The 15,356-nt window shown below is 44.8% G+C and overlaps 1 protein-coding gene across 1 annotated transcript; it reads right to left on the reverse strand.

Moving 5' to 3' along the window:
- Positions 1-9,937: 9,937 nt before the first annotated feature.
- On the reverse strand, positions 9,938-15,205 carry LOC311008971 (carboxypeptidase Z-like). The gene is made up of 11 exons (XM_084002936.1): positions 15,047-15,205; positions 14,560-14,589; positions 13,719-14,093; positions 12,454-12,666; positions 12,135-12,370; positions 11,811-11,972; positions 11,496-11,654; positions 11,171-11,309; positions 10,847-10,986; positions 10,619-10,718; positions 9,938-10,473 (listed from the first exon to the last, which is right to left on the reverse strand). The coding sequence occupies exons 1-11, from the start codon at positions 15,123-15,125 to the stop codon at positions 10,115-10,117; spliced, it is 1,992 nt and encodes a 663-aa protein (XP_083859062.1). The 5' UTR covers positions 15,126-15,205; the 3' UTR covers positions 9,938-10,114.
- Positions 15,206-15,356: the final 151 nt, after the last annotated feature.

Genomic DNA, 15,356 nt, shown 5'->3' on the forward strand with positions numbered 1-15,356 from the left:
AGCTGGGGGTGCATATTTGTATTCCAACAGATATAAATGTTGTTTTTCTCAATTTAAAAAAAAAGAAAAGCCTACATCATGTGTTAACTTGCTGCGGTGGAATTCATACAAGGAGATTCCTCGATTTCACGGCTGATTAGCCTGATACCAGGATTATCTCCTGTTATTTTAAGGCAGATAATACAAGATTATGACTTAATGGGATCTGTGAAATCAGCTGGAAGACAACGGGGCCCTCTCTCAAACACACATCTGCAAAACGCAGTTCATGCCACACAAACGATGAAATAGTTGACCAAAGCTCTATATTTAAAGGGATATTTGACACACAAATCATCTCTGCACCACACATTAAGAGTTCACAGTAGTAGTGAACATTGGTCGCGTGCACTTTTTGTAAACACCTTCATGTTAGCTAGCCGGCTTCCCGGTGTCTGCTAAGCTAAGTGGTTTATAACGCAAATTCTGCTCTCTTTTTTTTTTAAGGTAATTAGCTTGTGCTCAACGCTGTCATGTCCATAAGTGCAGCTGCTCTTGAGAAAACAGGGCAAGAAAACAAGAGGCCAAGCCTCCCCAGGGTCAGTGCCCACCACAGCCTGGATTATGGCACCAAAGGAATCCTGGGAAGCGTGTATTGATTTGGCCTGACACTTGCTGCCACATTTAGCTTTAGCCGCCGCTGACACGCAGAGGCTCCGAGCAGTTATCTGCCATATTCTCTACTATCTTTAAAGAGCAATGAGAAATTACCTCATGCCATCGAAGGTTTATCATCACGTAATTAGCTTGCTGTAGCTAACGGCACATCTGTTTCCATACGAGCTTGAAAGTTCATGTGCAGAGGACTACACTTAATTGTAACTCGTTGGTAGGAGCATGCTGAGGAGACAATAGCCTGAACCCGAACCAGGACTACATCGACACAGATATATAAATTACCTTAACCAAGTGCAAATAGACAGATGCTGCATCGCTAGATTGGATAATCTGCCGTCAATAGACGAACTAATAACTCTTGTTAATCACTTTCTGTGCATAGATTACATTTCCTTAAAGTACAAATAATAGTACAAAGTAGGAGTTGGACAATAAATCAAATCTAGACTCAAGGTCCACTTACAAGTTTCTTTGCCAAGTTCAACGGCATCTCATAGTCTTCCTCACAGGTGTGGGCGGCGCCCTCGGTCTTTATCCGGCTGTCCATTGGCTCCTGGTCAATAACTCCGCCCCTTGTTGCTGTCTTTGGTCACGTGATATGTGCTGAAGAAGAAGACAGGCTGATGAGGTTAAAAGCTCTGGAAAAGCTATAAAGCAGAGCTTAAAATTTAAAGGCTAGTATGACAATTTATGTATTTTAGACATGTTATTAGTACACAGTATTAGGAGTTTTTCTTCATCTAATGCACAAACCCAAACTGTTGACTGTATCAGCCGTTTAATGCTAGCACAGGCTTCCACTAACATTGTGGCGTCACCTTTATTAGTGTGTAAGCAAGGTGCTGTCATGTGTGTGCAGCCAAAAGGAGGATTATTGTGTTTCCATTGGATGTGCAGCATCTGATGCTCACCAAAAGTATCTCCTCTCCACGATGCAAACAACCGGATTCACGCTAACGAAGAAGATGACGATTTCAGATGTGAAGGCGACATGTTACAGGGTTTGGGTTTACAAGAAACTCACATCCAGAGCCACACCTGAGCCTCTACTGAATGTAAACTGTCGGTTTGAGACAAGCAGCAGCCATCTTTAAGCCCTGCTCTCTCGTAACGTTTGTGTTCAGTGAAATTCGGTCCAGTGTCGTGAGCAAATTTGACTCCTCGCATGCCCAGTGTTTACACTTCCACTCGGCTACAAACATCTCATCACCCGGCGTTTGCTGCTCTGCGTGATTCCGGGCAACTGCTGTACGCAGAGAGCAACCCCCGAGCAGATATTTGACTTGAATCATGTAACACTTTACCCTTTGGAGCACCCGTTGACTTTAAGTGGCCAAACGCCGTCTTATTTTATTCATGTTACGGCACTTCTGCACCCTTTGGTCTGGCGTTCTCTCGGAGCAAATGGTATGACTCTCAGCCCTCTTTTTCCTCTCTGCAACTGTCAGCCGGATAGGATTTCGCTTTTTTTTATTTTTGTTTCCATTTAATTAAATTCTCGGCGTAGCAGTTGTAACATCATGATGCATCTTCTTCTGCATCTCTGTCAGATACAAACGCAGTCGTGGGACCGGCGCTCGGAGAAAATGGGCAAAGACAGCTTCACAGTCAGCCAGGGGTGTTATTCTAAGATCAGGCTGGAATCAGAAGTTTTGTCGGTTTCAGTTAACCAGGGCACTGTTAAATGGCTTAAGCCAAGCATCAGTGCACCCGGCGAGGGCTCGGCGATATTGCTGCATGACAGCTAAAGTAGCCGGGCGCATCACAGACATGTACCCAGCCTAAAGAGCCCTCGGGCTCTGTCTTCTCCATGGCTGACTTTTAAGTGTTTTATCCCTGGGACACAGCGATAATGTGCATTAAGATCAGGAACACTTATTTCAATTGTGCTTTATGTTTTATTCTGGCTTTGAATTCTGCAGTGTCTAGACTGCGCTTCGCTGTGAATAGCTCACACGGGAGGATCCCATGACTTTAAATACGCTAACATTAGTCTTCGGTTTTGTTTTGGCACAAGGAAGGGATTTGTATTTTACAAATGTAGTTAAAAAAGGCAAGCAAAGCCTCAGATAAACATGTTAAATATAGATTATAGAGAGCAATCATCCTCGCCTCTTCATGGAGATGTTTATGCTGCTCAATGCCAGATACATGGTTTAATACATATGACATATTGTGGTTTAAAGGAGGAGGCCGATGTTTTTCCATATTCTTCTGATTTTGCATTGAAAAGACCAAAAACAACAATGTGTCAATCTTTCGACTACCCAATCTGTCTGTCTCTCATCTCCATTGGTTTAAATAAGGATTTGTATGTGATATTATAACATTAACACCTAAAATTGCACAGTAAATAAATCATAACAACAATTATAAGTGAAATCTATTCAGATTATAGAGACTGTATTCTTATAGGGTGTGGTAGACTCAAATGCCAGACTCCCCTAGTCCCCTAAACCCAGTCTGTGCACAGAATCACTTCCCTTCCCTAAATCGCTCCATGAATATTTTAGTTGAGAGTCCAAACGTAATACACTCGACTGTTTTAGACTAAAAGGAAAAGATGCAATACATGTTCCAATGCAATCAAGACGTCGGTCAAACTGTGATCTCCCAGATATTTGGGTTATTTAGTTTTTGCATTTGTCAGATGCCACTCCATTAAACATGTGGAAACCTGCTGTTACTTCTAATACCCATAAGTATGCCGTAAAAACATTTAGTATGAACCAATACATAGGATGTCAAATGCAGTGGGCTAATAAAAAAAAAAACAGGATTTTAGACCACAACAAAGGTTGTGTTGAAAAGGTATAGGTGCTCAAAATATTCCAAATATGACAATGCACTAATAAGAAACACAACAAGAACGTGGAGGATCTTTTCAAAGTCTTTTCAACGGCCCACAGTTCGCGGCCCAAAGGCCCGAAGAGACACCCAATATGAAAGCAGCGTAACACAACACCTGATAGTGTGCCAAAATATTCCCACTCTCTGACACAACGAATTTCACTCCACGCAGGAAAGGCCTGCGTATTAATATTCATACATTCATGGAAAGGCTCCAGGTACTGTCATTACCCGATCACACTCCCTCAGACTTGATCAATCAATCCCACGGCCTGGGAATCTTCACAGCTTTCATGATTTCACATATCAGAGAGACACGCTGTTTGATGCTCACTCCGTTTGGAAAATACTGTCAGAAACAATCTAGATTGGTTTTGAGGATCCTTTAGTCCAGCTTTACATCAAAGCAGACTTTAGTTGTCTGTACCGACCAACTCAACAAACAACCCACTCTTCCATCCATGCATGTGCTTCCTAACAGGCTGGAAATCACACCGAATCAGAGCGAGACACAGGAATACAATTAAATGTGTTCAAATGAGGAAACACTTACCTGAGATGTTAGTGCAGGTCCCAAAGTAAGACTTTATTTTAGGTTAGAAGAAGTTTGAAGAACCCCAAGAGATTACCACTTCCTGGAAAGCAGTCACTTCCTGGATAGTGTCATGCCAAGGTGGGCGGAAACAGGAACAACCAATCAAGTCATTACACCCCATTGTCAAACTGTTTTAACAACAAGAAACATACAGGACATTACAAAAGGCTTCTCAAACTCTTTTTATTGAAAAAAAAACCCACACAAAAAGGGCCAAAAACATTTTGTTTGGAATATCATCCAAAGTCTTGGTGTTTCTGTTCCATTTGCATTTATATTTGTATTTTTCTTTTCCTCAGTAAAGATTTTAATGTTTCATCGGCTGTCAGCGTGCAGCTTTATTGTGTGAACTTGGTCTGTTTCTATTCACTCTATGAGTATTGGATGAGACAAGACGTTGAATTATGACTTTGCAATAAATCATTGCATGGGCTCAGATTAAATACAACTAATCAATCTTCTTGATATGAATGCAAATAATTTCCATGCAGTTAAGCTGGAGATGGGAGGGATATGTTATGTAGATACGGTTAAATACAACAACTAAAGAATGGGATTGCCATAAAAATCTGGTGCACACATCCATGTCTCCCTCAGGATTATTTGGACTAATTCAAACTGATAACCAAGAAGATCAAGATCGTGCCCTGGGACCATAGGGATGACTCTCACTGTGGGAATGTTAGCATGTTAGCTCAAATCCCCACTGTGCCTAGTGCAGCCTCACAGAGATGCTAGCTTGGCTGTAGATTCTTACACCCAGGAAGTCATGCACGACAAATCGGGGGAAGTTTTGGACGTTGAAGCTAAAGTTCACTGTAAAGTTCACAACTAAATGAAAGGGTCGGGGTCATTTCCATCCTGATCTCCCCTCTGATCCCTCCTTGTGAGAGAGTAGCCGAGCGTTGCGAACGTAAAACCAAAACAAATGAACACAATCAAACTCGGGAGGAACATGTCAACAAACACGAGTCTTCATCTGAGCCCGCAGGTCGAACCCGGAGCCCGACCGCTGACCTCCGACCGTCACGCTTTAAGGAGAAACCCCAAACATACCAACATCCCAACATGACAAAGGAACCTCTCCAATCCTCCACGTACCTCCCAGGTTCACAAACACTGATGGGCGGTCAACCCTCTGATTTTCAAAAAGGGGAAGTGACTCGCAAACGAGCAGCTGTACTTCCTATTGTTATATTTCTGTTGTGGTTCGGGACCCCAACACTATTAGAGGGGAATCACCTTAACCCAGTTGGACCAGCTTTTGTCACAGCTGAGGCGATCGGTGGGGTTTTGTATACACTCAGGCTTGACTGGTCGCATTATCTTTGCTTCATGTGCCCCCCCCCCTCCCCCCCACCTGAAGTTTGCTCAGGGTCCGTAACAAAGAAAGTGGCTTATTATCACCCACCGGAGGAGACGTCTGCACATGTACGATCTGGTAACTGCTGCCGCTTAACAAGGAGACCGAATTGGACGTGACATTGAGCCGTTATTAGGAAATGAAATGCTGTTTATGCAATTATGGGAGTTTGGCAGGGCCCGGTGAATCTCCCCTGTAAGGATCGTCAAAAAGAGAATTTAGTTGAATCCACAAATATGCAGGAGGAATGTGTAATGGTTGAGGGTTTTCACTTCAATAAACTGAAAGGCAGGAGATGTGATTATTACTCAAACCTGATTCCTGCATGAGGCTCAAGAAGAATGAACAAGAAAATCTCTGGCCTTTCTAAAGGATACGCTTGTTGCAGGAATCCGTTATTGTGGCGGCTGTAAGGAAAACAAAGAAGGTGTTCGACCTTGACCTCTCAGCAAGACAAATCAAATGGATGGATGGATGGATGGATGGATGGATGGATGGATGGATGCATGATGGATGGATGGATGGATGGATGCATGATGGATGGATGGATGGATGGATGCATGATGGATGGATGGATGGATGGATGGATGGATGGATGGATGGATGATAGATGGATGGATGGATGGATGGATGGATGGATGGAGGATAGATGGATGGATGATAGATGGATGGATGGATGGATGGATGGATGGATAGATGGATGGATGGATGGATGGATGGATGGATGGATGGATGGATGGATGGATGATGGATGGATGGATGGATGGATGGATGGATGGATGGATGGATGGATGGATGGATGGATAGATGGATGGATTGATAGATGATGGATGGATGGATGGATGGATGGATGGATGGTTGGATGGATGGATAGATGGATGGATTGATAGATGATGGATGGATGGATGGATGGATGGATGGATGGATGGATGGATGGATGGATGGATGGATTGATAGATGATGGATGGATGGATAGATGATGGATGGATGGATGGATGGATGGATGGATGGATGGATGGATGATGGATGGATGGATGGATGGATGGATGGATGGATGGATGGATGGATGGATGGATGGATGGATGAATGGATGGATGGATGGATGGATGGATGGATGGATGGATGGATGGATGGATGGATGGATGGATGGATGGATGATGGATGGATAGATGGATAGATGATGGGTGGATGGATGGATGGATGATGGGTGGATGGATGGATGGATGGATGATGGATGGATAGATGATGGATGGATGGATGGATGGATGGATGGATGGATGAATGAATGGATGGATGGATGGATGGATGGATGGATGGATGGATGGATGGATGAATGAATGGATGGATGGATGGATGGATGGATGGATGGATGGATGGATGGATGGATGGATGGATGGATGGATGATGGGTGGATGGATGGATGGATGGAGGGTGGATGGATGGATGAATGAATGGATGGATGGATGGATGGATGGATGGATGGAGGGTGGATGGATGGATGATGGATGGATGGATGGATGGATGGATGATGGGTGGATGGATGGATGGATGGATGGATGGATGGATGGATGGATGGATGGATGGATGGATGATGGGTGGATGGATGGATGGATGGATGAATGAATGGATGGATGGATGGATGGATGGATGGATGGATGGATGGATGGATGGATGGATGATGGATGGATGGATGGATGGATGGATGGATGGCAGAAGTGACAAACTTTACCATAAAGGCTGAAACACACAGCTGTTTGATGACGTTCGCCACCAGGATGCTCCTATTAATTACCATTCCAGATTATTTTGTCCATTCATGAAAAGCCACAATACAAAACAATCAGCCTAACGTCCATTTACAGCATAACTTCTGGTGAATTTGTGATGCATAAGATTCAATGACGGAAAGTGATTCAAATGAAGGTGAATCTAACGATGAATGAAATAAAGCCCTGGTGTGACGTGGCACTATATTCACACTGAGCATTCATATAGTCAGATAGTAGTAGGACATAAGCGTATTAAAAGCTCCTCTGAGAATAGCTTCACTGAGCTGAAATGAGGCGTTACCTACCTCCTTGCCAGCAGCATGATGCTCACACCACATGGCAGCTCGGGGCGGCTCTATGCTACTTTCCCAGCACCCCACCTGACATGGGCGGCTCGAGGAAAGAGGTCCCAGGAAAACGCAAACAGGGTCAATCCTGCACAAGGATTGTCATAGGTTGCCTCAAAAAAAAAAGAAAAGCATGTGACAAGTGAAAGCAGTCATTCACACAGAGACAGGCACAGGCCTGTTTGACACGGTGTTTTGCTTTTACACTTCAGTCCCATCATGCTGAAGCGTTCCGGGCGAGGGGATTGCGGCGGCATTAACGTCAAGTTTGGACATTCCTGAAAAGAGGCTAATTTGTGGAGCAACGGAGCGACCTTTTCTTAGCTCACTGCCAGATGCACTTACTGTTCCTGCACCGGAATCCTCACATTTTGAATCTAGTAAAGAGAAAACATTGTAATGCATCCTCCAAAGTCAGCGAATGTTCAGCTGATCCAAACATTTACAGCGTGTAAAGGAGACGGTAGATACAGCAGGAAATCAAATAGAAATGTCCAATAAATACTTTGCCTGTTGTTCTCAAGATCTTCACTCAGACACAAAAGAAAGAAGATGCAAAATAAAAAAAATGGAGCTAGAAACAGAAAGCAGCACATCCATCTCTGCTGGTCTACAAGAAGATGCTCACATACATTCTAGGGTTGTGTATCGGCAAGAATCTGGCAATAAACTGTCCAAACTTAAAGCCAGACCTTATCGGTCCTAAACTGTTAAATAAATAATCATATTTTGGCTCATTATTCGGCTTGGAAACAGCAGTTTGACCCACTCACTCACTCACTCACTCACTCACTTTCCAGAACTTTGAGTCACATCCTGCATCCTTCCACTGCAAGCTGTTTTGTTGTCATGGAGACGGGGTTAGGAGACAGCGGTTCCTCTCCTCCCACATACAACCACCTGTGATCACATGATGACAACCCAAGGCATCACTATGACAACTGAGCAACACTGTCATATTATTGCCTTGGTGACTACACATTAAATGCTATTAGGGAGATGGTCCGATTCCAACTCCCAGGCATTGTAACGCCTGTAGTTTATCATGATTTCCAGTATTTAAAACATTTGACAGTCCCTCCACAGAAGGCTACGTGTGACCGGGACGATCTACGGTATTTTCCAGCTCCGCTGTAGATGGAGGTCTCTCCTCTGATGTTTGGCTGAGCCGGTTTAATGCCAAATCATCTGTTTGTGTTTTTGTAAAAAGTCCCCTGAGAAGCCTGGTGTTTTTTTTTCACTGCCCCCTCACGGGTCAACTAGCAGACTTCTCACTGCGATTGTGTAATAGCATTCTTTGACCTTTATGCGGGGCTAATTTGCTTTTCCCATGCTTCCCTGTGACCTTACAGAAAAAAAGGCTGTCGTGTTTATTAGTTGTAGGACTCGGGCAGACCCTGGAGCTGGTGATGGTCTGGCATGATTCATTCACATTTGTGGGACTTTTCATTGAGGGATCCACCTGGCTTCATTCAGGTGTTCATCCTTAGTTCTATCTAGCACTCCACAAGGTCAGGTCTCCATTGCCCTTTTTTCATGTTTGCTTCCTCCCTTTTTCTAAATACCCATTCCACTTGGCAATCACCAATCCCACTATTTATACTTCCTTCTTTGTCATTTTTTTATATATATATATATTTCACGGGAACATTTACAAGCCAAAACATAGGTGAACTTTTCACAGCAGGAACTATTTGAGGCGTAGCTTAGCTCCTCCACATGAAGCTGACAGCTGGAAATACACACAAACAGAAATGAAGTTTCAGTTTACAAAAACATCCTTGCTGCTCAGGTGTGTGGGAGGAAGTTATGTAACATCAGGTAATAAAGGGAGTAACGTTGATTGAAGAAAACATCAACAAAACATCTTTAACTTCTCACTTAATATTGACATATTTCTGATATAATCAATTACAATGCTTCATTTTAAGGGGTCTAAGGTTTAAAAAAAATAACTTTTTTACTGTGATATTATATATATAATACATTCAACTGAAGAAACAAAATAAATGCAAAAGAAATCAAGAGTCCGTCGTTCCTGCAAAACTCTGACTCAGCATAATGGCTGAAGATCTCTCTGTGTGGAAGAAAATAAACAAACACCATGGTTTGCAGCGACTCGGGCCAGAGGTTGATTTAGCCTGCCCCCTAGTGGCTACCTGGTTTAATTACAATTTCCCATTATTTTGTTTTTTTTGTGTTTATTGTTGTTTGAAAGTAGTTGTAAATAATAATCAATTCAGTTACATTCTATAAAAAAAATATACGTCCCAAGAGATTTAAATGAAAAGTGAGTTCCTGTATAAACTGCATCAATCAAACAATAATTGACACAAAAGTGACTTCTGCTGTGAAATTGGTATAAAAGTATAAAAACTTTTATTTAATCGTGATAATTAACTGAAGTTATGTAGGGCGTGAAAGCAAGCATGAAGGCCAGCCAGCTAGCTTTTACACATTTCTGCGGCGTAACATCAACAACAAAGCAGCAGGTTCCCGACGCGATAACTGTGGTGTGAACACTGTAGAAACACTAAAGCTGTTTGAGCAGCCAGGTGGGTGCAGGGCCTCCCGGCAGGACGAAGTAGCTCCACCACCAGGGCTTCTCCGCTCTCTCCTCGTGCTGCTGGCTCAAGTCGGCCATCAGGGTGTATCGCTCGTACTGGTTGTAGGGGTCAAAGCGGTCGTAGGTGATCCTCGCCAGAATGGCCTCCTCTTCCTGGAGCGCGTCGGGCTCCGGCGGGGCTTTCTGCAGCACGAAGTCCACGCGGCCCGCCGTCTGCATGCGGCGAGGCAGGTGGACTTTCTTCACGGCTCTGGTGTAGCCCGGGGCCGAGGCGGTCACGATGTGGACGCCGTGGGTGAGGAGGCGCCAGTAGTCTCCGTTTTCAGCTGGGCAGGGAGAAGGAGGAGGAGTGGACTTACATGCTTATATGTGAGTAGCAGTACGACACTGGACTAAAAGCAGGGTATTTCTGCTTTTACCGCACTAATCCTTTATCTCTAGTCCAGTAAATCTTGTTAGCAGCTGTATTACCTGTGGTAATGTCGTGCCGTATTCCTTTGACCGATATCCGTGCGCCTCCGATTGCGTTTCCCGCCTCATCTTTTACGAGTCCTTTGATGCCTCCGTGGACCTGAGGGGCGACACAAGACAGAAAAAATCGTTTGCTTGAATATTAAATATTGGTTTTGTCCATGCAGACCAACGTGGAGATCGAACACACCGATATTAACAAACTAAGAAAAACAATCACACTCTTACCGCTTCCATAAATGTTATTAAAGCCTCGTGGTTTTGATGCCAGGCGAGGAACAGCTCCTCCTCGGGGGGGAATTTATCACAACCCAGCTCCACCGTCACCTCCAAACAGTTGGTGTGAAGATAGTTGAAGTCTTGCATACCTGACCACACACAAAAAAAACATAAAAATATAAATATTTTTACCCAAAATCCATGAGAAATAGTGTTGACCTTTCCTCTACACCTCACTGCTTTCCTTCATCTCCATCATAACTGGCCTTACAGCGACCTCTAGTGGCTCCATCTAACATTTCACTTACATACTTGACACTGTTTTCAACTCACCCCCTGCGATGCTGGACCACTGTGCTCCGTTCACGGTCCCTTTCACGCTGGTACTACGGGACGACGGTCCACACTGGGCGTTTTCACTGGACATCGTCTCGTGGGCACTTGCATATGTCTCTGCAAGATGCTTGAATACCTTCAGAATAAAAGCCTGAGGGTTACTTATTTATTTATTTATATATTGAAACATGTATTGTTTGTATGTGAAACACCTTCATGGGTATTTTTTAGCCGCTATCATTCATTAAAAGGTTAGAATTATTTTATTTTGTGGATTTCGGTGCCCTTTTGACTGGCGTCGTGTTTAAAGGAGCCCGTTCACCTGGTCGTCCGGCGCTGAGGAGAACATGTTCTCCTTCAGCGGGTGCTTGGACAGGTCGTAGGGGTAGGACACCAGCAGGTCCCCGCCGTGGAAGCTAGCGGAGAGCACGAACGGGATGGAGCGGATCCATTTCATGACGGCGTACGTCTCCGGGGCAACCTGGATGGCAGCATTGAGACTTATTGGGACCAAGGAATGAAACAAAGCAGGTTTATTTGATTTAAAGCCGTGGGAGCCCATCAATGTCACCCCATCGGGCTATTAAATCAAATCCTCTGACATCATGACACATATGGGTATGGATTCATACTGTACCTTACCAAACCAGTAATAGTCTGGGATTGGGACGTGGTCGGTGCGGTAGCGCTTCAGTCGGCGTCGGCCGTAGACGGTGGACGTCAGATCGGGGAAGTTTCTGTTCAGGTCCATGTTCTGAGCGTTGTTCCGGCCGATGTTCCAGGAATCATATCTGCGACCCTGAGGCATTCACAAATGTGAGTTTCAGAAAAACAGGTATTTAAACATCATATATGCTCCGTTACGTAACGCCGGACGAGGCTGTGCGAGATTAGGATGCTCGGTTGGGTTTTTTTGGGAATCAAACTGGCAACAAACAACAAACGCATGTGGAGAACTGACCTGCTCCTCCTCGTCATCGCCGTAGCTGTTGTCCTGGAGTCCAGAAACCGCCAGCTCGTATCCATCAGGGTTCATGGAGGGCAGGATGTGGATGCGGGTGGTGTTGATGAGTGTCTGGATGCGCTCGTTGCCCATCAGGTACTCCATGCACATGTACTGGGCCAGGAAGATGAGCAGCTGGCGGCCCACCGCTTCGTTTCCATGCATGTTGCCGATGTACTTTATCTCCGGCTCCACTGCAGAAGGGTCACATGTACGGCTGCTGGTTGAACTCCCTTGATAATGTCTATCTACGCAGACTTTGGCGAGCTCTACTCACGCAGTTCGTGTCCGCCGGGGTTCCCGGAGAACTCTATCACCAGCAGCTCCCTGCCCTCCATGCTGCGGCCGATGCTGTAGGTCCTCGCCACGTCGGAGCACTGCTCCTCGGTCTTCTTCAGCACGCTGACCATCTGGGCGTTGGTGTGATAGGTGAACTGCACGTCGGCGGCCGGGTCCTCGGGCGCCTCCATGCTGTCCACTTCCTGCTCCGCTGTGGAGGAGAACACAGCATCGTCTCATCCGTTTTAGATCCAACAGCCACATTTTAGATCCATCGAACCAAAAAAAACGGCCCTCTACATTCTTGTAAGGCTGCCATGCTATTAATAGAGCGTTTGAAGAGTCTGGTATGTACAGCAGAAACCTAGCAGAGTCGATATGCAGCAACAGTTTTTCTTGTTTTTCTATTCACACTCAGCAGAAACCATTAAAGCTCTGTGTAAATGCATGATTTGTCAAACTGTTATTATAGGTATATAATTATAGGTTCAATCTTCTTCCCATTTATCCAGAGCGTGCATGTAGAGCTGACACTTTCCCCTTTAACAGTATGCACTAGTACATGGAGGCAGCAGCCATACCCCTCTTTATCTCTTTTCTAACATGTGACAACGTTTACATAATTAATACATAACTATGTGAAGAGCTTGAGGTCGCAAATGAATGTATTTATCAGAATAATAACACAGGTCCAACCTGCTGCCAGACATCTGAGCTCAAAATCTACATGGATGAAACACATTTGCAGTAGAATAAAAGGTGAAATACTTGTATTTAGCAGCACAGAGTTCCTTTAATTGGCTGGCTTGATGACCATGTGGGCGTTTTTTTACTGTACACAGACGGCTCCGTCTGTCCTGCATAAATTCCTGCTCTCACGTGGCTCACACATTTCCTCCCTGACTGGCAGCGGAGGATCTCTTTTCTTTTTTTCTTTTTTTTTGTCTTAAGAAACGGCTCTTTGACTTTACAACTGTTTTTTTATAAAGTACTCTCAGACAATGTTTAGCCTTTCTGTGGTGCATTAAGGGTCCATTTACACTGACAGGCTGCTAATAAAAACACATGACAATAGCCACAGGACCCGGCTAAGTGAGGGCTTTATGTGGGGAAGGAAGGCGTTGGAGTTGGATTTTATTTTGAGGTGAGCCACACGAGCATGTGTGTGAACCAGATGCTCCGTTAGAACTTGTGTTTCTCCTGCAGATGAAGTGTAAAACACTAAATAATACAATATAATGGGTTAAAGGATGTAGCTGTCACCTGTGAGGCCTTCCAGTGGGTCGTAGCATCCCTCCTCTTCGCTGACGAAGAAGCGGTCGCAGTCCAGGAAGTAAGGCCACGCCATCGATATCTTGTCGAAGGCGTGGCCGCACCTTTTCTGCACCGTCTCGCAGGTGCTGCGGCAGGGCTTCAGCACCTTGTCCTTCTCGCAGCGCGGGGTCAGCACGGAGCAGCCCAGCATCCGGATCTCGGGGTTGCACTCGCCCCCGAGCAGGGACTCCACCACGCTCATGAGGAGGTACTCGGCGCCCGCCTCGGCGTCCACGCGGCTCTTGTGTCCGAGGATGTTCGGGAACATGGTCTGAGCGTAGGACATGTCCTCGCAGTAGGAGAGCAACACATCGGTGCATTTGGCTGAGGGAAAAAGACAGAAAAGTTTAATTTTAAGGTGATAACAGGAACAGTCTAAATGAATCTAAATGTATCTTTTTTTTTCACCCTCAAGGGATCCAGACATCTCTATCCATCACACGCTTAATGATGAGCCTCACTATTATCCCTGGAAATTAGAATGTGAATATTTTATACTTCCATTGCTCATCTAAAAATACAAGAGACGGTCTTATGGCTTTCGGGGCCAGATCCCATTTAGACTACGCCCCAGTGTGACCTATGAGCTCATCTTTTCTGTGTGTGTTGTTGTGAAAAAACATGATGTAACTGTAAAAACACTTGTCAGGGAGACTCAGAGCCTGGACGTTTATGTGATTTTCAAGAAAAAAGTATCCCATTTAGGGAGATTACAGCCCAGGGAGAGGATCAGCTGCTTCAACGTGATGACACAAAGCTCTTGAGACACGACGAGCACAAGGGTACTTACGTTTTTCCTCCACTGTCGCCTTGCAAAGCCCTGAAAGACACATCAGCACGTCAACAACAGGCGGACACTAGGGGGCAGTGTTGTCGCTGCAAATGCTTCCAGCGCGGCCTGCTCTGCTGGATCTACGACTGGTTATGTTTCTGCAGCTCTCTAAAAAAATGCCTGCATGTCTGCAAAAACATCATCAAGTCAGTAGAAGTGCAACGTGTTTGATTTTATTATGAATCTGAATCATTGAGGTCATTTTCATCTGGATTATTAATACCAGACACGTAAAAAACAACAGGTCAACATCTGATCACTATCATTTTTATTATTTTTTATTAAAAGTTACACACAAGCAAGTTTTAATCCATCAAAGTGAGTTTCTGAAGCTAGAAAAACTATGCGCAAAATACGCGCAATTCGCGCAGCAGGTTCCCCGGATTTGCGCGCATCATAATAAAGAATGTCATCGCATAAAGGTGATAAAAAAACAAACTTTTACCTCGAAATCCTGGGTCACACCGTCGAGGGGCACACGACGCGAGGACCAACAACTGCGCCAGGATCAGCAGCGCGCTCATCTTCCCGTAATCCCGTTTCGATGTGGCACCTCGCACTCGCAGAGCAGACGGTGTGCGTCTGTTTCCCTCAGTCTGCAAGGAAAACTTTCCCCCCAGAACTTGCCTCACTTTATTACACGTATTACGGTCAACTATCAAATTACAGAGGAAGTGACTCCTGAGGTGAAGTTGCGCCATGTGCATGGAAATGAGAAAAACATGAGATTTAGGCGCACATTCACGAGATTTCGT

This window comes from Eutrigla gurnardus (assembly GCF_963514095.1).
Source record: "Eutrigla gurnardus genome assembly, chromosome: 23".
Lineage (NCBI taxonomy): Eukaryota > Metazoa > Chordata > Actinopteri > Perciformes > Triglidae > Eutrigla > Eutrigla gurnardus.